The 23,935-nt window shown below is 34.4% G+C and overlaps 4 protein-coding genes across 5 annotated transcripts; 1 reads left to right on the plus strand and 3 right to left on the minus strand.

Annotated features, from left to right (window-relative positions):
* The first annotated feature begins 1,691 nt into the window (after positions 1-1,691).
* On the plus strand, positions 1,692-6,681 carry LOC103871463 (protein PAT1 homolog 2). Of its 2 annotated transcripts, XR_004456223.1 has the most exons (6): positions 1,692-3,095; positions 3,328-3,482; positions 3,578-3,634; positions 3,791-3,866; positions 4,133-6,165; positions 6,247-6,681. XR_004456223.1 is itself a non-coding variant. In XM_033287332.1 (5 exons), the coding sequence occupies exons 1-5, from the start codon at positions 3,038-3,040 to the stop codon at positions 6,091-6,093; spliced, it is 2,307 nt and encodes a 768-aa protein (XP_033143223.1). In that variant the 5' UTR covers positions 1,693-3,037; the 3' UTR covers positions 6,094-6,681. The 2 variants fall into 2 exon arrangements, 1 of the variants encoding a protein (XP_033143223.1); XM_033287332.1 differs by having other exon boundaries at positions 1,693-3,095; positions 4,133-6,681.
* Positions 6,682-9,496: 2,815 nt separating this feature from the next.
* On the minus strand, positions 9,497-12,287 carry LOC103871473 (vacuole membrane protein KMS1). Its single transcript, XM_033287343.1, has 8 exons — positions 11,719-12,287; positions 11,331-11,542; positions 11,167-11,245; positions 10,756-11,085; positions 10,645-10,691; positions 10,446-10,562; positions 10,172-10,351; positions 9,497-10,055 (listed from the first exon to the last, which is right to left on the minus strand). Exons 1-8 carry the CDS (start codon positions 11,762-11,764, stop codon positions 9,900-9,902), a joined length of 1,167 nt encoding a protein of 388 aa, XP_033143234.1. The 5' UTR covers positions 11,765-12,287; the 3' UTR covers positions 9,497-9,899.
* A 658-nt stretch (positions 12,288-12,945) lies between these two features.
* Positions 12,946-20,118, minus strand: LOC103871484 (primary amine oxidase 1). Its single transcript, XM_009149735.3, has 4 exons — positions 17,656-20,118; positions 17,445-17,558; positions 15,970-16,523; positions 12,946-15,874 (listed from the first exon to the last, which is right to left on the minus strand). The coding sequence occupies exons 1-4, from the start codon at positions 18,778-18,780 to the stop codon at positions 15,718-15,720; spliced, it is 1,950 nt and encodes a 649-aa protein (XP_009147983.2). The 5' UTR covers positions 18,781-20,118; the 3' UTR covers positions 12,946-15,717.
* A 292-nt stretch (positions 20,119-20,410) lies between these two features.
* On the minus strand, positions 20,411-23,074 carry LOC103871492 (5'-nucleotidase SurE). Its single transcript, XM_033287348.1, has 7 exons — positions 22,914-23,074; positions 22,736-22,830; positions 21,818-21,926; positions 21,538-21,615; positions 21,308-21,461; positions 21,039-21,233; positions 20,411-20,941 (listed from the first exon to the last, which is right to left on the minus strand). Exons 1-7 carry the CDS (start codon positions 23,063-23,065, stop codon positions 20,705-20,707), a joined length of 1,020 nt encoding a protein of 339 aa, XP_033143239.1. The 5' UTR covers positions 23,066-23,074; the 3' UTR covers positions 20,411-20,704.
* Between the last annotated feature and the right edge of the window lie 861 nt (positions 23,075-23,935).

A 23,935-nucleotide genomic window follows, 5' to 3' on the forward strand; every position in this document is an offset into this window, starting at 1 on the left:
GTTTAAGAAATCAAATTGGGGATAATTAACAATATTACAAGTTTACAACTAAGGGACGACTGGTTTTTCCGCTACCACCCGCAAACACAGCTTTTGCGGTTGGTAGCGGTTGTCGGCGGTTTGCAACAATCACTCAAATTGTTCTAAACCGCTTCAAACCGCTCCGATTCTCATAAATTCAAAAGCTGGATCCAGCTAACGTTTGCGGTTGCAGCGGTTGTGGGAGGGTAAAATTTTTTTCTTTTTTTTAAAACAATATATATACAAAAGTAAAAATATTTAATAAAAAATTTAAAACTGAAATTATGAAAATATTAAAATATATCTATTATATTTTAATTAATATTATAAAATTTTATAATAAAAACAATTTCAATAAATATTCAAAAATTAAAATTATAACTTTCTAAATATAAATTTTATATTTATTATAATTTTATGATTTTTGATATTTTTATAATTATATTAAATGTAAATATTATTAATTTATTATTTGACTGTTACCGCATTTGGTAGTTAACCAGTCATAAGTCACCCGCAAACGCACCAATTTTTAACTGCAATACCAGTCGTACAAATATCTTAAAACCGCTAGAAACCGCAACCGCCCGCATCCCCAAACTCCCGCAACCGCAACCGCTGCATTTGAACCAGTCAGGCCCTAAGGGTATGACTGGTTTTCCCGCTACCACCCGCATACGCGGCTTTTGCAGTTGGTAGCGGTTGTTGGCGTTTTGCAACAATCGCTCAAACCGCTCCAAACCGCTCCAAATCGCTCTAAACCTCATAAATTCAAAAGTTGGTTTCAGCTAGCGTTTGCGGTTGCGGGAGGATAAATTTTTTTATTTTTTTCTAAAAAAATATAAATACAAAAATAAAAATATTCAATAAAAAACTTAAATTGGAATTATAAAAATACTAAAATATATCTATTATATTTTAATTAATATTATAAAACTTTAAAATGAAAATATTTTCTATTATTTTTGATATTTTTATAATGATATAAAATGTAAATATTGTTAATTTATTATTTAACCGCTGTTGCGTTTGGTAGTTAACCAGTCATAAGTATTCCGCAAACACACCAATTTCTAACCGTAGAACGAGTCGTACAAATCTTTTAAAACCACTAGAAATCGCAACTACCCGCATTCGCAAACTCCCACAACCGCAACCGCTGCAGTTGAACTAGTCAGGTCCTTAGTGTAAAGTTGTAGTTTGGTCTTCCACACATCCAAAAAGTAGTATGAGTAAGATTAAATCAGTTGCTCAAAAACATTAGCAAGAGATTGATCTTCAACAAGAGCCTACATTTTAAGCCTAATGATTTTCAATAGCATGGTCATCCCGGATTTGGCATCCCAAACTTGATTAAGAGACATTATAATTGGTAAAAAGAGATTATATTTGGGATTTGGCTCAAGAACGTGTGTTGATTTGTCCAAAAGACTAACTTGTTACACATATATGTGTCTTGCATCTAAAACATCACTTATCACGAGAAGTTTGGCACATAATTTTTTGTGTGTTTTATGGCACAGAATTTGTTTTTAGTGTTTTATGAATCTATAGTCCATTTACTCCTATGTTTTATTTTCAACTTATTCCATTTATACTTCACCCATGTTCACTCAGCATAATTCGCCCAGGTGTAAGGGTGCGGGTGGTAACTCCAGATCATTGATAACTCTTATGGAATTAAGTATCGAGTATTTTCGTCAAACATCAGATTGAAAACTCTTCTTGTACTTTTAGATATAATTAATTATAGTTATGCTTAAATACGTATATAGGTTTATAATTTTAAATTGCATGCTTGACTTTGTAGTTATTACAAAACTATAAGCGTATACTTATGGATTTCGAAATTAATTTCAGAAATTCTAATATGACAATTTAAGACTTCACGTGGCCGAGGCCGAGTATATCGTGTCCGCGGCAATATATGTTTACAATATTTACGCCATATGAGGTCAAACTGAACCGACCGGATGAAATCCATTCACATGGACCATATAACTTGTCACTGCAGTTATATATTTTAAATTCTGGTCTATATGCGTTTTATTTATTGTTCATCTCTATGCATCTGAATTTTTTAATGGTCGAGTTTCAACTGAGGCATGACATAAAGTTAAGTGGGAAAACATTACTGGAATCAAAGATAAAAATGTCATAAACTATAGAGTTAGTGGTTGTGTTATGTACCTATAAATTACCAAAAACAAAATTCAAAGTTATCCAAAACAGTTACATGAAAGGATAAAATAAACATGAACACATCCACTTGGCTTGTAAGTATACATGGAAAGTGACAAGTAGATAGATATGAATATGATAGCTTTCCGTAATCAATAAATATATTATCATTCTGTGATGATACATGAATATATATTGCTGATAGAAATTCAAGAAAGAAAATCGGAAAGTAGAATATGATGGAAATTCAAGAAAGAAAATGGAAAGTAGAATATTTCACTTTTGATAGTTGTCAACAAAAGGAAATTTTCATTTGACAAAAAAAAAAACAATGTTGGTTGATATATTTTTATTCAACATAACCAAAAAGGCAAAGGGGATTAAAAAAAAAAAAACATACACATTTCGCAAATTTTAGTTTTAATTTTACGAATAAAAAAACTGTTTTATAAAAAAGAAAGGGTTTATTCGTCGGGCAAAGGTCATGTGTCAATGTTACGCACAGAACAAATATAAAACACTCATCATTTCCTCTCTCTCTTCTTTAACCTCTTTCTTTCTTCTTCTTCTTCTTCTTCTTTAGGGAGGGATGCTTCCCCGACTTTCCCATGAAACTCTTTTTTTTTTCTTCAATTTCCCCGGAAAATCAGGAACTCTAGAAATCTGAGCCGATTTTCACTTTTATTTTCTTTTGTTTAGTTGTAATCTTGTTAGAAAAGCAACCCGCAACTCTAGAGCTATAGCTGGTTAGAAGAGATTCGATTAAGATTCGCTGGTTTTGTTTAGCGGTCTTTCATCTGATTTGTAAAGCCTTTTGTATTATTGTGTGTTGATCATGGAGAGATCTGATTCTAGATATCTTTACCACAACTTAGCTCGAGCTTCTTCATCTAGTGAGTTCCTTTTTTTTTTTTCTCTCTCTCTTTGTGCTTTCATTCAGATCGAGAGTGTCTGTTTTCTGATCCACTTTCTAAGTTTTGTTTGTTCTTCAAATTGGCTTATAAGTTTTGAGGAAATTTGAAATAAAAACAGAGGATTTATGCTTTAAGATGCTCTGTTTTTATTACATAGCTTTAGTTCTACTCATGTGTCTAATAAAACCGGATCTCTTGCTGTCTTGTGCAGGTAATAATAATAGTACACTCTTTGACGCATCTCAATATGAGTTCTTTGGTCAAAGTCTTGAAGAAGTTGAATTGGGAGGTCTTTATGATGATGCCGATTCTGTTCTCGGACATGCCGATGACGGTGATGGGTATCACTTGTTTGATAAAAGAGAGGTAATTTTGGATTGACTTCTTTTGATATCTATCAGATTTTAACATCATTTATAGATGATTTAGTTGTGTTTAAAAACATCTACTTGTGGTTTCAGGGTGCAGGTTTGGGATCATTGTCTGAAATGGATGATCTTGCCACAACTTTTGCTAAGGTTAGCTTTTTGTTCTTTGCTGACAGTCATGACGTTAATAGTGACAAGTAAACTAAAGTTAGTTAGTTCATCATAAAAAGATAGCTTTTCGGAGCTTCTTGTTCTTACTTGGTTGTCTACTTTTACATATGTTTTGTTTGTTTTGATGCTTGGCAGCTAAACAGAGTTGTTTCCGGGCCCAAACACCCTGGAGTAATTGGGGACAGAGGATCAGGTTCCTTTTCAAGGGAAAGTGAGTTTATTACCTAACTCTGTTTACTTCTTCTTGTGCTTCTGTGTTTTGTCCTAAGATCATGATTAATGCGAGTCTCTTAGGGTGGGGTTCTTAGCTTAATAATAAGATATGTCTCTTAACTTTTAACTAAAAAAAACTAAGAAACGGCTAAGAACCCACTCTAAGAGATCCGCATTTATCATGCTCTAATTCGAAATATGACATCTATTTTAAGATATTATTTCTATTACCAGTTTTTTTCTGACATAGGTTTTTATCTCCAGGTTCTTCTGCAACAGATTGGACACAGGATAATGAGTTCACAAGCTGGTTGGACCAGCAAACGCTTGAAGAGCAAGCACACGAACCTAGCTGGTCTTCACAGCCACAACAACCATCAGCTAACCCAAACTCTTTGCACAGAACATCCTCATATCCTCAGCAGCAAGCACAACTGCAGCATTACAATAGCGAACCGATCATTGTACAAGAGTCTACCTTCACCTCTTTTCCTACGCCTGGAAACAGATCTCAAATATCTTCACCGAGCCATATCCATCGCGCTCCTTCTCTCCCTGGTAGCAGCCAGCTGAACCTCCCTGCACCAAACTCTGCTTTCCATCTCTCAGGATTGTCACACGGACCACCACACTACAACAGTAACTTGGCCAGGTATGCCTCATGTGGTCCTACTCTTGGCAACACGGTGCAACCTCCTCACTGGGTTACTGACCCTGGCCTTCTTCTGCACGGTGATCGCTCCGGGTTGTTACACAGTCTAGTTCAACAGCAACAACAGCAGCAGCAGCTGCTGCAGCTTCTTCCTCGTAACGGTTTTACATCACAGCAGCTGATCTCGCTTCAGCAGAGACAATCTCTAGCTCATCCCGCCGCGTTACAGTCCCAGCTCTACAGCTCATGCCCTTCCCCATCGCGTCAAGAAGTAAGGGAACACAAACACAAGCCGTCTCACAGGAGCCGCAAGAACAGAAGTGGAGGAGGCCTCTCCCAACAGGCATCTCTCTCCAGCCAGAAAAGCGAAACCGGACTTCAGTTCAGATCAAAGTACATGACGTCAGAAGAGATTGAGAGTATCCTCAAGATGCAGCATTCCAACTCACACAGCAGTGACCCTTACGTCAACGATTATTACCACCAAGCTCGGCTAACCAAAAAGTCCTCCGGATCTAGAGTAAAGACTCAGTTCTGTCCTTCTCATCTAAAAGACCACCAATCTCGGTCGTCCCGTAATAGTAGCAGCTCAGATCAGCAACAACCGCAAGTCCACGTGGATGCTCTCGGAAAGATCACTCTTCCTCACGTTTGCAGACCACGCGCTTTACTAGAGGTTGAATCTCCTCCTGGCTCTCGTCATCATCTGGAGCAGGAGCCTCTTGTTGCAGCTAGAGTAACAATCGAAGATGCTTTTGGAGTTCTGATCGATATAGTTGACCTTGATAGGACTCTCCAGTGCAACCGTCCGCAAGACGGTGGCTCTCAGCTCGTGAGAAAGCGTCAGCTTCTCCTAGAAGGCTTAGCGACTTCTCTCCAGCTCGTTGATCCCTTCAGCAAAACCGGTCAGAAAACCAAAGACGACATCGTGTTTTTACGCATAGCGACTCTTCCCAAGGGGAAGAAACTGCTCACAAAGTATATTCAGCTTCTTGTCCCCGGCACTGAGATCGCTAGGGTTGTCTGCATGGCTGTGTTTCGCCACCTCAGGTTTTTATTCGGTGCCGCTGCATCAGAGACGGTAGCTAACCTTGCTAACGCGGTTACTGTCTGTGTCCAAGCGATGGATCTCCGAGCATTGAGTGGTTGTCTTGCGGCTGTTGTCTGTTCCTCAGAGCAGCCGCCTCTCCGTCCGATAGGAAGTCCCTCTGGGGATGGAGCGTCTGTTGTGTTGGTGTCTCTTCTCGAGAGAGCTGCTCAAGTAGTGAAAAACTCGAATGATGGACTGTGGAGAGCCTCGTTTGATGAGTTTTTCTCGCTTCTTACCAAATATTGTAGGAGCAAGTATGAGACGATACATGGTCAGGAGAATGCAGCAGCTCATGTGTTGGAGGTAGCTATAAAGAGGGAGATGCCTGCTGAGCTTTTGCGTGCGAGCCTACGTCATACGAGTGAAGACCAGCGGAACTTTTTGCTGAACTTTGGTCGGAAAGGTTCTTCACCACCACCTGTGAGCGAGTTGAAAACCGGTGCAAGGGGTGGCCAGGTTAGCTCTGAGTCTGTCATGGCTTAACTTTAACCATACATCATACGAAAGAAACTGTGAGAACATGGGCTGGGTGTAGGAATCTTTCACAGGGTTCAGGTGATAAATGTTGTTTTCTTTTTTTTTTTTAGATTGTGCGTGTTTAGATCTCTTTGAACTTGTTATGGTTACGTATGAAAGGATGGGGAAAGAAACATTGAAAGTGGGAGTTGGTAAAACCTAAGTGAAATCCCGGGAGAGCTGTGTTTTTTGGTGCTCTGGTGATGGAGACTTGGGGGTTTTAGGTGTTTGGAAAGGAGGCTAGGTGTTTGTGACTGTACAGACTGATGGTGAATAGTGATGGAGGCAAGAAGATGATGAATCTGGTGATGGTTTGATGTGTGCGGGAGCTAAGAGGTCTTTTGTTGTCTTAGCATCTTGTGGGTCTGTCTGTGTTGAAGTATGTGCATTGTGTAACAGTAAGGAACGCATTGTCTTTTTTTCTTTCTAAAATGTTGTTTCTGTTGAACTATGTCTCGAAACTCCGGTTCGTACGTCGTATGTATCTGGATAGAGGCCAAGTCGAAATGTATTATGTTTTCGTAAGAAGTTGGGAACTATGAAATGTTTTTTTTTTTTTGAATATTTGTAAAATTTATTCAAAGAAAACTAAATTTTGTACATCAAGTGTGTCTGTTTAGATCTTACCGACTTTAAAGATAAAACAGAAGATCATATGTCGGATAACAGAGCCTAAGCCCTTGAAACAAACCAGCTCTGCAGCAGGCCTTCATAGATGGTACAAAAACCTTTGTATTTATATGGTACAAAAGCGTAAGCTCATCCTCTAAGCACAAAACCTAGAGATGTCTCTTGTGGGAGGGACTTTCACGAGCTGATGATATTTCGTAGTTTTAATCGCGCACATGGTTAAAGGAAGTGGTAGGAATTAAGCCACGTGAAGCATGTCCTTTTCAAGTTTTGCAATTGCTCACATGCCACGTGCGCTTTAGCCGTCTCTTTTTCACTTTCTTTTTTTTTTTTTTTTTTTTTGTGAAACTCCTTTATTACAAGAAAAGGACAGAGAACCAAGTCCGGGTGGGACATGAGAGGTGTCTGCATGATTGATCTATTTTTCTTCTCGAATTTTACCTAACATGACTCTTTGTACTCTTTTTTGGTCGTACCACTACTTTCATCAACCATTACAATTTCCCAATGTACTCTTTTTTACTCTGTTGGTCGGCTACCAAGTGTACTATTATTGATTTATTATGCAAATAAGGTTTTTATTTTTATTTTATTTGCCAGCCATGAAAACCTGGGAGCCTGAAACAAATAAAAAACTAAGCCATTATTAGGTATCATAATTTAGTTTCTAAAGGTATTCTTAAATATAAAAAATATAAACTACTAACCAAACATTATGCATGTTAAATAATAAGATAGCTTAACAGTAAAATAAATAAAAAGTAAAACACGTTTGTGGGGTCAGAACATTTAAAAACAATTTGTTTTAAGAAAATATTTACTATTTTACTTTAATTTTTTAAAAAGAAAATATAAAATGTCTGAACTGTAAAAACTAAGAACATTATCTGAAAACTAAAAATTTGAAAAATTTATATATTTCATCAAATAATAAATAATAAAAATATACTTGTGAAAGAATAAAATTATCATTTAAATAGTTTTCTAAAATTAAAATAAAAAACCTTGAAAATTATTTTAAAAACCTTGAATTTGTAATAATAATTTTGAAAAAACCTTATCAAATCTAGGATTTCCTTGTATCCACGGTAAAAGGTACGTCAACCATAACTCAATCAAAAAACGCTATTATGTTATGCTATTAAACTCCATATTTCTTGTAGTATCTTTCTATTGTGGATCACTGTGTATTGGTGTTGGATTACTGGCTCGTTTATCCACCCTAGATCATCTGCTCCCTACTTCCAAGACTCACACTCCCATTTACCAAAGCTAGCCACCATATGTCACATTAGCCTTCTACAGCGCCAAGTTGTGTTTGTGCTTATCCTACCTATTTGGATGTAGATTGATGCACAATCCATAATAATTTAGGAACCCTACAGTGTGACTGGTAGATATTAATATTCAACGAGATTAAAAGGTTCAATGAAGCTGACTTCTGGAAATGTTAAAATGGAAGAGTGTTATGAATGAACGCGAACTAATTTAAAGAAATAAAAAAATTAAAAGTAAAAATTAATTAAGACGAATACTTATTTAGAATTTGTTATTGATTATGTCAATGAATAAGTTTACAATCCTTTATACACGTAGTTATAATAGTTTCAATATTTGATTTACTTTTTAATTGTAGAGAAACATCCTTATCTTAGAAAAAAATAATTAATTTTCTTAATCATAAAAAGCATTGATAGTATAAAGAGATTTAGTGGGGGTTATTAGTAGACAAATTTTAGATGAGTTATATTAAGATCCCATGATTATTGGTTTATGAATTGTTAGTAAAATTCATTGTTATTGGTTTGAGGATTTTTAAATTCTATTTAAATATTTTGTTATTCAAAAAATTTAGTTATCAGTGATTTTGTAATGAAATTAAGGGGTTATGTTTGCATATATGCAATGAAATTTCTCTTTTGTAGAGTTTCATTAAATTCTTTTGTTATTAGGATGTAAATTACTCATAAAACTAAATTTTGAAAATATCATGTCTACTCACAAAGTTTTAAGAATCCATGTAATAAAAACCAACCCACGTATAAACATCTCTCACTCATGTCTTCTCAATCTCTCATTCAAACGTCAATGATGACCTAATTTCCATTTTTCTTACTTGGATTCTATAGTGAATTATAGTTTTTTGGTTATATGATCTAATTTCTTTTTTTTCTTTCTCAACTTTAAAATCCTAAATTTTTATGTTTATGCTTTTGTCCAAATGGTTTTGGCCCATAAATTTTCGGTTAAAATTAATTTTAGCCAATTTAGACTACCAACCATTTGGGTTTGACCATAACAAAAGATCATTTGAATTTGGATCCATGGTCATCAGACCCGGTTGACATCTCTAGCTGACATCTCTAAGCAGCACATTACGAACTACGAAGCTTGAACGGTGACAAAATAGCATGAACATACCCTATATTTCTGAGTCACTTCCGAAGCTTTGTTGTTACATGCTATACTGTATCCTGACTTATAAAGCCAAGCCTTTTGTCAATTTTGGAACTGAGTTCATATATTAGGGGCCCCCTGTTTGGCATTACTCTGTTTAAGAGATAAGTATTGGATTATTAGACTCCCCAATCCGGACCAAACTTGTGTGTTTGAGACTTTCGGCATGTCTGTCTGTAAGGCTGTAAGCGATGCTAGTGCATTGGCGAGGTATATATATTTCCAGTAGCTAAGAGTTTTAAATTAAATTCCATATAACACAATTATGCTCTCCATGTTCTTATAAGGAAAAACTTGCAATAGTAAAATTAGAAGATAAGATAAACAATGAAAGTTAACATGGATTGGGACATAATAGATTAACAACTAGTTTCAATATAAATAAGCAGAGTAACAAATTAACAACTAAAAGCTTTTCTTGTTTTGAGTTCTTCCCACAAAACCTTCACTGCAGAATGGCAGGATTAAAATAAGCATCCACTGCAATCTCACAATCCCAATTCCACCTCCTAAACACATCATTTTCCTTCCATACAGTACAAATCCCACGAGAACAATGTGTCAACATGAGAAGAAAAGCTGCTTTTTTCTATACCTTTCTTCTAAATTTGGATAATGGCGGCTGCTTTAATGTTGGGGCATAAGGAAGAACAGATGGTGAGGTTTTGGCTCAAAAGGTATCTTGATCAATCAGAATGAGTCAAAGCAGCTACTTCTTTCTCTTGCTTCTTCTTCAAGTGTCTCTGTGCAGTTGCTGTCACAATCTTGACGAAGAAGTTGAGGAGCATTAGCCACACTATCCCGTTCCAGATCGACGCAAACGAAAAATACCATTTTTTCACCTTACCCGACCAACAAAAACAAACCAAATTCAACAAAAAATTTCGTAAAAGCCTGAAGCTCATGAAGAAGCCTAAAGAGTTTTGTCAAGAACAAAAAGGTTGTTTTATTGTGTTACCTTGATATGAGATGGAACAGGAGGTGACACATCAATATACTTTTCTTTCATGGCGTGGAGCTTGGCTATGAGTCCAGGCAATGCATCAGCCAAACCAGGTACATGACTGAGTATCCAAATCATCTCGTTCTCCATCCAATCCAGCAGTTGGTTATTACATACGCAGATGATAAATATTGTCTATCATAAGAAACAAAGTAAAAAAAAAAAAAACCATTCAGGTGTCAGAACAGGCCTAAAGAGTAAATATCAAATCTCTGACAAGTTTCCACACCTGTATGTGAGTTTTGATGATCGCCTTTCCGATTAAAGTGGCCAGAAAGAATTCCCAAAATGGAATGCCAAACTGTCCACACATTATCCCAGCGAGGTCAAACAGAGGATTTGGGACCTGCATTCAAAACAGAAGCAGTGTTTAGAGATGGTTAAAGACTAGTTCAAAGTATTGTAGTTGGCTAATGCATAATACTAACCGAAGCAAGAACCAAGAACCATTCCATCCACTCTGCTCCCAGAAAGACTAGCTGGAAACATTTTGAGAGCCAAACACAAAATAAACAATCAGAACCTATGCATTTTAAAGCTAAATAGATAGAGAGAAGCAGTATATGAACCTGCCCTTGAGATGAAATATGGAGGAAGCTCCCCAAGAGCTGTCCCAATACCCCATAGTATCGCTTCCAGCTGGATTTGTGGTAATATGCTGGTTAGTGGAACACGAGATCCAGCAGCTGATACCATTAGAGGAGGACCAAATTCTGAACAAGACTTCTCGAGCCACGAGGGAACCCGTTTAAACTGTATGGTATCATATGGTGCAGATTTTAGATCAATACGGCCACATTGTGTTGCTTTAAGAGTGAACAACGCAATGTGCGGACCCAAATAGAGAACAAAAGTGTGGAGACCAGATCCTACAGGAGAAAGGAATTGTAATAAGAACAATGTCAAAGGCGAAAAGATTACTAATTTTTGTGTGTGTGTGTGTGACTAACCAAGACCAATAGAAGAGGCGACGCCAAGTGCTATCCACCATAAGCTGTATCGGACATACTCTGATACTTCTTCAACATGCTGTCCAACAACCAATTACACAAACTGTTGGAACCCTTTTTTACTACAATCCAGAAAAGTCTATATGTGTCGGAAAGGTGTTTACCTTTCCATGAGGTCCATCAACAGTCACAAGCAAAACACCAAATGCCACCAACAAAGTGGTCAGAAGGATGAACCAACCTCCATGAGCAAGCAGATACAATACAGATCGCTTGATGTACAGAAAAGTAGCCTCACCAAACAAGCTCAATGTATTCAAAGGCTGCGAGGTCAGTGTTAGATTCTCTACTTCCTTCTCATGCTTCTCACGCAGAGCTACAAAGTTTAACATAGATTATATTTGTAACAATGTCCATGTTAGTTTCCTAATTCAGCTAAGATATCATCTGAAAAATCTAGAGGCTACTCCGTATCTCAATCTAAAATCAATAACTCATCCAAAACCCCCCGTGTTGATGCCAACCAAAGAAAACATAAAAAGAGAAACTTGCCTGAGATGGCAGCATCAGAAGAACTCGTTACAGCGGCGGGTCCCATAATCTCTGTGCGTCTGTGTCTCTGTTTGGGTCACCACCAACTACTATATCTTAAGAGGATAACGAAAAGGATTTTTAGCATAGATTCGAATGTTTCGAAGGATATCTGAACATGGGCACGGTCTGATTCACGATGGGCAGTAAGAGAAAATAAATATATAAGATTGCTTGCAAACAAAAAGAAACGATTTTTTTCTGATTTGAAAAAACAAAGATGGTTTTGGGTTCTTCTTTTGTAACGTGACGTGTGGGTTTAGGTTGAGATCAAAGCAACAGAAGATAGAGATTAGAGAGTTCAAGACTTTGTTGTAGAAAGTCAGATATGGGATCAAGCGACTCGGAAGCAGACGCAAGCGTGCGTAAAGTCTCCTCTAGTGGGCATTGATTAGAGGCTCATTCCGGTTTTCTTGATGGGACCGATTGAATCGGAGATCCATTCCAATTTCCACTCAAATTTTGGTATAAAACAATGAACCGGGTTTATAAATTGGATTGCAAATGACCAAATACAACTTCATTCAAATATTAGATTGTGAAATCTCTTTAGTGGTTTAAGTAAAGACTAGATCTAGATCCGCGCAACCGCGCGGATGTTAATTTTTACTTTTACTTATATAGATATTTGGTTTTATTTCAAGAATGGTATATATTATAATTATATATGTGTATATACATTTTAGAAACATAAGTATGTTATTCATGTTTTTGTTTTTCATCAAATTAATTATTTCAAAATGTAACATATTTTTGTATCTTCTTTTATATATTTTTGTTTGTTGAATTAGTGTTTCATGATTAAACACATGAACATGTATACAGTTTTGTAAAATAGAAAATAATTTTCATTTCCAAATACATTGTAACATTTCACAACATTATAAAGTTTAACAAAAAATATACTTATATCTTCTTAGATTAATCAGTACGGATTATGTCTGATATATGGTTTTATTTAATGAATTTATAAACCGCACATATTAAATAGTCAATGATTGACTCAAGATAAATCCGTTTCGGGTTTTGTGAAAACAACCAAAATTTAAAAACCCAATAAAATCCGCTAAAACCCAAAATCCGGTCACCAGTTGAACCACTGGTTAAACCAATAGACAACTTTTAGTTTTTAATTATGTTTTAAAAATCTATTTTGTATAATTTTTAATTAAGAAATTAGGTTTTTCAGTTTTGTTATCAACATTTTATTAATGATTTTTACTTTTGGTATATTTTAGATTTAAGGTTTAATTTTATTAGTCACATTATACATATAAATATTTATAATTTCTTAAGTCTTAATATATTTTTGTTAGATGTCATAAATCTTAACTTGTTATTTTTTAAAAATAATCTAAACTATTTTTGATATCTTGTATGCAAAATAAAAATAAAAATATAGATACTAAAGTTAAATATTTTCTAATTTTTTTAAACATAAAATATTTACATATCCAAACTGTTATTTTATGTTTTATATAAATATTATAAAATACTTAACCTTAGTTTCTATATATTTATTTTCATAGCTAATATATTATTATATAATAAAATTAATTTATATATTATTCTGCCGATCACTCAGAAGTTCATCTGGTTTAGTGTCCGGGTCGGATTTAAAAACATTGAGTGGGGGTTATTGGTTGGTGTATTTTGATGGATTTGAAAATCGAAACTAAATCTAGTGTTATTGATTCTGTGATTTTAAAATACGTATTGAAATCATGTGTTATTCATTTAATGATTTATAAATTCTAATTCAAATCAAGTGTTATTCAATCATACAGATTTACTAATATAATTGATTTCATAATGTATTTGAATGAATTTTCATGAATTTCTTTGTTAAAAATACAAAGGCCCAAATCCGAAGAAAAACCTCCGGATTTGTAAATGCTAATCCGAGAAAATTTGAAAATTTGTATATTTTACTTAGATTTATAAATACTGTATGGATTTCTAAATCAATTAAAATATATAAACCAATAACACAATCTAATCATGTATCAGAAATGATGGCTAGAACTGGTTATTCCAATTGTGATTTGTTTATTAACTTGTATAAACCAAACCTGGTAAAATTACTTATTTAGAAAAAATGTTAGGTTCGCTATAGGCATATTTTTAAACACAGATATGCATCGTATGTGAATCATTAATGATGCAAATATATGTTTTTTTAACTGAATCGTGTTTGTAGGAGTAGGTAGTTATTATAGTATCGAATATAGTGATTTAGTAAGGCATAAATGTTATTAAGGAATAAATGAATTTGGACTTTCTAGGAAGGGTTTATTTTTTAAAAAATCACACATGAATCAAGGTTGTTACTTCTATTTTAATATATAAGACTAGGTTCGGCCCGCCCTACGGGCGGGATATACTTTATTTGTGATTTCGGTTTTTATTCTTTTGTATGATTTTGTGGTCTGTGTTTTAGATTTGCATTTGCATTTGTAAGTGATGTGTATACTAATGATATTTCTCTATTAGAAAATTTTAAGTGATGAGGGATATTACATTCATTTTAGTTAACGTTGGATGTTGTTTATTTTGCTAACTTGTTTATGTTTTTTTTTTTTTTTTTCAAATACATTTTCTGACATTGTACTACTTTATTATTATCTTTCTTTTTTGTTATGTTTTTTTATAATGAATACACATTTTTATATCATCTTCACATATGTTTAACTAAATTCTTTTATATTTTATTTTTTATTAGTGTTATTAGAGATTATAAGTTTGTATTAGCATGACATGATGTTCATGATTGAAATGGTATTATACGTTTTCTTAAATGTTTGCTTAACTTTTCTTATATATAGTAAGTAGATTTCAGTTTTTGTTGTTGTGGTTACGTTTAATACTCAAAATATTGATTATTTTATATAGTTTTTCAACATTGTACGTGAGTTTTGTATTTTTTTATTATTATTAAAATATTTGTATATTTTAATAATATATAAATAGTTAATTTTTTATTAATTGGTTCAGTATTTTCACATTTATTAGCATAATTTACTTATAACTAATATTTAAAAGAAATAATTGGATAGACAACAAATCAAATTTAGAATCTAGCCTATTACTTTGTATGTTATAACTATATAAATTTTATGCATTTTACCATTTTTAAAAAATATTTTATTCTGCTAATATGAAATCTAATTAAAGATTGAGAGTGAGTGCCGTATTCATGATGTTTACTCATGGCTGTAACAAAAAAAAAACATTAAGCCCATAATTATTAGACAAATACACAACAAACCAAAGCCCAATATGATTTCCAATTAAATGAATCGCAGCATTTAACACAGCGGGACACATGTCAGTCCCTCAGAAAGTGAGTTTCCAGCTGGATAGCCTAGGAGTGAGGCAAACAATTTTATATATATATAGATTCTTCTACTTTTATTCTAGTCAATATGATGGGACCGGTTGAACCGGAGATCTATTTCCATCAAAATTTGGTATAAGCGATGAACCGGACTAATTAATCGGACCACATATTAAAAGCACGATGGATTTTAGGTGAATACATCTTTCAAATAATCAAATAATAGATTTTGCAAACTGGAAGCTTGAAATTATCATTTATGTATTTTATTGATAATATACATAAATTTTTAAATATTATAAATTTAATTTATAATTAGAAACTTGAATGTTTTTCTCAAATTTATGTCTCCATACTTCTTACATAAAAGTTTTCAGAATACATTATAATAAATAAACTTATAAAATAAATTACACTTAATATTTAAAATCACTAGCGGATAATTTTAAAAGAAATTATTGATCCAATAAAATGAGTTTACTTGAATTTCTAAATTCATTAAAATTCATTGTATTAATACATTAAATCATAAATCAGATTTATCAACACCACTTCTTTTAAAAACAAAAACAAATAATCAAATAGTAAACAAGTTGAAATCAAATATTTCTTCTAGTACGTATTTACGCGATTAACGGATCGTTGTCGAAGAAATTAGAAGGTCGAAGAGTGAATCCACCGTGAAGAGTTGGCATTACTGGAAAGTCCTCTTGGTATGGAATGTGATGAAACCCAACATTGTACCACATCACTATGTCTTTGTTCTCTATCTCTCTGTTCCTGCTCCCAACCAAGACAAGCCCACAAATGTTTACTACAATATAACTTAAAACTATATAACAACTGATTAATCAAAGTAATATGTTTTTGTTTACCTGCTACTCCATACAGCTAAGCCGTCATCTCCACGGCTCCTATCGCTGTAAAACCCACCCGCCCATTTCTCTGACCGGTTATAAGCCGTTACCCAAACCGGATATTTTGTGTACGACGCTCTAATCTCCGGGTAATCATCGTCCGTTAAAAGCGAAGTTACCGGTAAATGTTCCGGTATCAACCGGTAACCAACTGTATTTCCTATTTTCGTCTTCTTTTGTGGGTTAACTATTAGCAGCTCAACCGGTTCTGAGCCCAGCCGAACTCTTCCGTCAGCTTCCGTTTTTGCCGTCTCTTTCACGACCGTCCAATAACTCTTCCTCGGAGAAGAGGTTTTGTTATGAACGTCGGTTACTCTTACCGTTTTTAGTTTAGCTTTCACTAAGGAATTGCCGTTACCGTCAATGTCAAGATCTAAGTAATACGTCAGGTAATGGTCGTGGTTAATGGCAATGGTGTTTTTAGCCACTAGTGTCCCATAAGTGTTCTCCGTTATCTGCTCGTTCGAAGTGTATGATGTTGCTTTGACTTCCAAAACTCCAGTCAAATCCACCTATGATTAAAATAATAAGTTATTTATGTAAATAACAGAAAATGGAGAAAATTAGGTGAGCAACATTAAGACTACTTACAATGGCTTATTGAATTAGAAAATTCAATAGTTGAAATCCTACAATAAGCCATTAGAAAATTCAATAGTTGAAATCCTACAATGGCTTATTGAAAAACTAATTGAATCCTAGGTGTATTCAATAATGTTAGAAAGAATTCAACAATGTTGAATAGTTGGAGATGAACCAAAGTGGACCCTCAAAAGACATTTGTCATTAAACCAGTGGCCAATAAAATTTCTGATACTCTCAATTATTCAAGATTAATTATCTTATAAACTTTTATTTTTAAGAAAATTATTTTTATATCAAAATTCATCATCTTTCATACTCTATAAATAGAAACTTGTTTCATTTGATTTGGATATAGAAAAAAAAACTCATCTCTTTCTAATATATATTTTTTACAATAAAAATCAAAAATTAAAAATCAAATTTATTTAAAAATAAAAATAGTTATCTTTCTACTATAATAAAATTAAAAAATCAATTTTTTTAAAAAAATTTACGCATTGTAGTTTAATTTTATTCAATAATTATTAATATAACTAAAAATATATAAGAAAACAAAATTATTTAAAAATAATAATTATAGGATAAGATTTTGAATAAAATTCAACAAATCATTGTATGAGTTTAAAATGAATGAATGTTGAATTATTAAATAGAAAAAAGAGAAGATGATGTGGAAGAGAGAAGATATGATGTGGAAGGTGTTGAATGTTAAAACCATTGTTGATATTCTAAGTGGATATCTATTCTCTCTCAACAGTAAGTGAGAAAAATCGCCAAACAGTATAATTGTCATAAAAAAATTAAAATTATTTTAGTAAATTGTAACAAATACGTTAAGTAGACATTACCCCAACTCTGATGGCTCCATTCTTTTTAAATTCCCAATCAACGATGTAATCATAGTTTCCGAGTGTTGCCACCATCCTAACCACTAAACTTATATCAGCTTCACCACTAGTTATCTGACAAAAAAATAATAATCAAATAACAAACCAATTTAAAAAGGTAAAAGTTAAAAATAAATATATATATATGAAGGAGCTGGATTTAGAAGTTTACCACTTGTCCTGGAACATTAATCTCGGTGTGTCTAAAAGAAGCACTGTAACCATTTTTCTCAAAGACGCACATCACATTACTCATCTGTTGAGCTGTCCCATCAGGTCCCGCCACGTATCCATCCAAAAACGCGGCGTTTTGCGGGCAGTCGATGAGTGGCTGCAAGTTAACCGCCGATCTCCCGAAACCGAACTCTCCTATGTCCATGAACGTACGGAAGTACCAGTCGTATGTTGGGTCCATGTACGGAACAAAAGTCTCTGACAAGTGTCCTCTGTACATCACTCTTCTGAACCTTTTGGTTCTTGTGTCAAGAACCGAAGCGGTCGATATGGTTATCCCCGCTCTAGCGGTAAATCCGACGTGGAATTTCCAGTTAGCCCATTTTATTTTATTGCCTAGAATCTTGAACCCTGTGTCGGAGACGTTGCAAGAGAACGGGAACGGTTTGTGTTTGGTCCGAAAGTCGTTGCCTTCTTTATCAGGGATAGGCTTTATGAATCTGTCGGAGTATTTCACGACTTTCATTGAGTCAACGTCTATTGTTATGGTGATTCCTTCGATGGGTCTTGTGAAGACATTAACCGACCCGTCTCTGTAAAAGCAAGAGGCTTTGACCTCTCGTCTCGTGATGGTTTCTCCGTACCAACCAACGGAGAAAGGGATGCAAGAAACCTCCGAGATGTTTAGGGATCGATCAAGAATCGATTTCTTGAAGGAAGGGAATGTTAGAGGAAGCTTGCTTGCTTTGAACAGCTCTATGAATGTGAATGAAGGGAAGCCATGGCCTGTGTAGATGCGTGAGGATGCGATTTTTCCGGAGGTTAGGTCGATGATGAGCTCGTGGGTTTGACCACCGGCTCGAACCACCACGAGTGAGCGACGGCGTGGTGGTTGTGGTGGTTTCTTGGAGGATAACCACTGGAGAACGTGGGTCTTGTTTGGTTCTTCGAGATCGAGGTAGTGAAATGTGAGATCTTTGAGAGTGCCTAGATGAGATTTCTTGACGATGAAGCTTGTTTTGTTGATTTCTTGAGGGGTTAAGGGATCGAGTGGGTGGAAATGTAGGCCAAGGTTGAAAACACATTGTAGGAGAATGATTAGGGTAAGTATTCGTATCTTCATTAATGGAAAATTTGTGGTCAAATTGAGTTAAGACTGAGAGAAAGTATATTGATGGAGTTGTTATGAAGAAGACGACAACAATACATATATATATGCATGCACCTAAATGTTTCGATGTGCGCCTACATAAATATCTTTAAATTGTGTAAGCTGTCTTGGTCTATTGTAGTTGTTGAATAAAAATTCACTAAAATACATTTCACACAATAGCTTGAAATTCGCAAGTGATTTATTACCATTTATAAGGAGATTAATTAAAATAAACTTGCACAAGATCAATACAAATAAAACCGTTTAATATAAAATTTTATATGGTAGAAGAATTGTCCATTGTTATTTTTATTTTATTTTTGAAAAATAGAATTGTCCATTGTGAAATCGTCAATATAACATTACGATTTCATAATTATAATCGTAATAATAAATCAATTCTAAAAGAATAAAACTTAAACTTGGAAAGTCGAATATTGATTAGAATGATGAGAAACGTAAAGATGAAAAATAATAACTACGTGACATATTATATAGTCTTCCTTCTCCATTAAGCCAGCAAACTTATTATGCAGCCTCAGTGGACTGACAATATATTTAGGTACATAAATGTCATAACTTGAAGTATAAAACAAGGATTATGTGTTGGCGAAGAAATAAAAACAAGAGTTATTCAAGATTACTAATCTCCCACTTGGACATGTGATGATGGTATCGCAATCTTAAGTCCTGCGCTTAAACTTCGTTTACGTTACCGAAATTATACAACGCACAAATGAAAAAAATTCATTTCATCTGTCGCTCTTTTTTTTTCCTTCGTTTGACAACAATAGATTATAGGGGAACTGGGTTAACTAAGACTACTAAGACAACTATTTTTTCCTTCGTTTGACAACAATAGATGAACATAAGCTTTAGTGGTCAGGAGGAGAGAGACTACATTATCCAATCTTAAACTCATGTCAGTGTTCTAGAAAGGAGTTGTTAACTGCGACAAGGCAACCATCAATCAGACAACCACGACAACTGATTCTCAATATAAAGAGAATCAACTAGATACATATTTCATTTAGAAGGGATAACACATTTTACATTTGTAATTCTTTCACCTTTCAACATTTGAAATTAGTTCAGACTCACGAATATACTTCTTACAATGAAACATATAACGTATTAAATATTTTATGTCTTGCCATATCTAAAGGTGATAAACTCGATGAACCAATGAAGAAAATTGGTATGGAGGATCTTCATGCTTAACTTAATCCGCCTAACCCATTGTGGGATGACGTAGAAGACGATGAACAAATTCATAGCATTGTTTTTTTTTTGGAACAAATTCATAGCATTGTTAAAAGAAGTTTTTAGAGAATTTCGAGACTGGATCTGGACGTATACTTCTTCTGCTGGAGGTGGTGAAAGTGGTGAATATGCCAAACAAGAGAAGAAAATTTTGGTCACGAGTGAGGAAGGGGTTCTAACTTTGGAGTTCTTAGAGAGGCACTTTAATGATGCTTCTCTTAAGTTAACAATCGAGGTGACTGAAGTGAAGGAAGGATTAGGCACACTAACCAAGAGAGTAGAAGCTATGAAAAATAAAACAGAAAGTTGAACAAGGCCTTAATTAGCTGCATCTCTATGAGTGAAAGATGTGAAGTTAAATGTAAGAAAAAACATATCGGTTTTACATCTGTTGCAGAGTTTTCTGTAAGCTGCCAGTGTAAAGAAGCAGAATTATGTAATGCAAAAGACTCTCATAAACAGAAATAAAATGAAACTGGGTGCTATTATTTTGCTGCTCACAGCATAATAAGCACAAGAGCATGGAGAAATTAAACAACTACTACTGACATAATAATAGGTCCACCACAAATTGTGGTCCACAATAAAAAACTTTTGTTTTTCTCATTTGGAGGCATCACAAGGATGGAGATTATGGCTGGTTTGTAATCTTGGGAAGCCACTCTTTGTAGTAGTTTTGACAATCCACATCAACCTGAGAAAGAGCTCCTATCAGCGTCACTGTAATCTGCAGTTCAAAAGAGTGTTTACCAACAAGTATTGATAACGTAGTGGGGATGAGTTTGTTAAAGAGACATATAGGGATGCTTACAAATCCTTCTTGTAAGAAGTGAAGATCAGTCCCTTCTTCAACCACCATATTCCTTAGCTATTTAAGCAAAAGAACCAAAGGAATCAAATTTATGTATATAGTTCAGAGTTGCGTCATAATATTGGAAATAAAGAAAGTAAGATTAGCACACTACCGATGATACATCTCTCTTGAACAAACGGCTATCTTGTGAATGATGATGAGCAGATGTTGCGTTGTTGTCTGAGATTACTCCTGAATCTGTTTCCATTGACATTGTAGACAACATCTTCACCCGTTGTGCTTCCTTCTCCACTTGTATCCATCCCATTTTAGTCAAGCTTTTGCCTTGTGTGGTTAATTTGTATCCCTTCATTTATAAATAAGAATAAGTTAGACGTAGGGATTTAAGAGAATGTACTTAAAAGCTGCCACGAGACTTACCTTATGGTTAGCAATATCAGTGGGCAAATCGATATTCAGAAAGCATTTTTTTGGGTGAGTTTTGTTCTTGATCGCATTGATTATGCCGTCAATAATAGGCAAGCAAGCTTGGGCAGCTAGGATAAAATCATTAACATTGATATCTCCATATTTCCTTGAGAGCATTATACAGAAAATACGGTGACATAAACAGAATTAGGCTTCTTGAGGATAAATATATATACTCTTACCAATCATATGATATGGAGGCAGACGGTACATCATAAATGAACGCTTCACGAGCGCCAGCAACTGTTCCAGAATAGACGCTGCGATGTAATCAACATTCCAGAGGTAAGTGTTAAATTTTGATTAATGCAAGCAGGGACCATAGAAATGCTAACATGCTGTGTAACAATTTGAACTAGCCAGATCTGTTCTCATCTTGGAAAGAAGATTCAACGATCTCACTAGTTTTTTTTGGAGTTTGAATCAAATTTTCAAACAGAGAATAAGGAAGTGTTCACATACATGTTATATCCACAGTTGCTACCCACGTTTATACCACTGAGAACCAAATCAGGAAGAGAAGGGAAGAGTGCTTCCGATAAGCCCAAACCGGTGCAATCCGCAGGGGTTCCTACAGACAAAAGTTGCACATTTCGATATATATATACAGGTTTTTTTAAAGAATATATTTAACATTTCATTCCAAAAAAAAAAAAACAATATACGACAACACAATCCCTGAGCTTTATGGGATAGTGACTGATATTTTGATTCTATCTGGTTGTTTTTGAATTTGTATCTTTTAGATGGATCTCTAGAGAAGCAAACTATGCAGCCAATCTAGTTGCAAAACAGAGACTTAGTGTAAATAAGGCCTTTACCTCCACCTAACAATGAATGAATGTGTGTCTCAAAAAAGAAAAAGAAAAAAGAACCGAATTAATTTATGATTTGATATTTTTTCGACCGGTCTCTTAGCCAGAGTTCTTAACTCATAATTTGATATTTTTTTCTTTTATATTTTTCCGGCTAAGAAACGGTTCTTATATCTCTTATTTAAAATCTAAGAAAAGCTAAGAACCGTCTCTTATCCGAAGCTAAGAACCTCAGTTAATAGACTGGGGTTAATCATGGTCTTAGAGCACCTCCAAGATTCTAATCAATATAACAATAATAGTTTATTTAGAATTAAATTAAATAATAAAATTTGGACAATAATAGTTCTCAAAGCAACTTTGGAGAGAAACTAATTCTACCATCTCTCCTCTTTTTCAATTATTTTTATTTTTTAAATGGTCTAGATACTCTTCTAATACTACCATTAGAAATACTCTTATAACAAAAGTGAGAAGGCAAGAGCCAACATATTTGGCAAAACATCAAAATCTAAAAGCTCAAGGCTTTTGTCCATAAACTCAGAAGCAATTGTAGAAAACAAACCAGAGACAGCGTAGGCTTCAGCTCCATCAATCTCAACTCTTTGTGCAGTGAGGGGTCTACTCCATATTATACTGTGGCTAACAGCAGATTTCTCCCTGGATATGTCTCAAAACGTTACAAATCACGTACACAAAACCAAAACTGCTAAAAAAAAAGAGAAAAAGAGAGTAAAACGTACGAATCAGGCGCGCAGACGCGAACGTCGTAGAGGTTGGTGGAGACAAGGACGCGAACGAGAGCACGAAGACCATGCGCATCTATTCCATCGTCGTTGGTGACCATGATGGTCGGACGTTTACCGGAGATACGACCTTCGCCGTTGAGCTCCATCGCTCTGGTCAGAGAAAGAGAGAGTCTAAAGTAAAAATAAATCGTTGCGTCTTCGAGTGGATGTTTTTTTGACCAACCTTCGAATGAATGTTTTCCTATTATTTATACTATATGGCTAGTAAACTATTCAAAATTTTGTTTTAAATTTATTACCTAATTAGTATACTAACTAGTATATTACTATATGAATTTTTAATTGAACATGAGTGGATTAGGTAAGTAACTAACCAAAAAGTTGAATTTAATATTTTGTTTGCATGGATAATTAATATTTCCTGATTAGTTTATGTCTTGGTCAACATCTACCTACTCTCTACTGAATAATTTGCAATAACTATATTCTATCTCTAATAATAACCGTTTGTATAATATTCTCGGCAACACCTAAATCTTTAATCTTCTGTGGGCAACAAAAAAAAAAGAAGATTTTTCAGCTTCTGAATGTCACATACTCTCTTTTCAGATATGCCATCCAAATAAATCACTATGAAACTGTATTATTCATCTTTCATCTCATTGTGTAGAGACAAAAATCCTAAAGAATCCTTATGTATCCCAACTTGATCATATAGCTATTAGATCTCTTATACAGTTATAGCATTGTCTTCGTAACTCTTTAAGCCCATACAAAAATTTCTTAAACTTGCACATAGTCTTCTTTCCCAACAATTTGAGAACCCTCTAGCTGAGTCATATATCTCTTCCTCTAACTCTCCATCAAAAAAATTGTTTCAAAATCAAGTTGTTCAAGATCCAGATCTTGACATGTCACTACTGCTAGCATTACTCCGATAGAGGTGTGTCTAAACACAGTTGATAAGATATCGTCGTAGTCCATATCTTTTCTTTAATTGAAACCTCTACCAACAA

Source organism: Brassica rapa, chromosome A01 (genome assembly GCF_000309985.2).
Source record: "Brassica rapa cultivar Chiifu-401-42 chromosome A01, CAAS_Brap_v3.01, whole genome shotgun sequence".
Classification (NCBI taxonomy): Eukaryota; Viridiplantae; Streptophyta; class Magnoliopsida; order Brassicales; family Brassicaceae; genus Brassica; species Brassica rapa.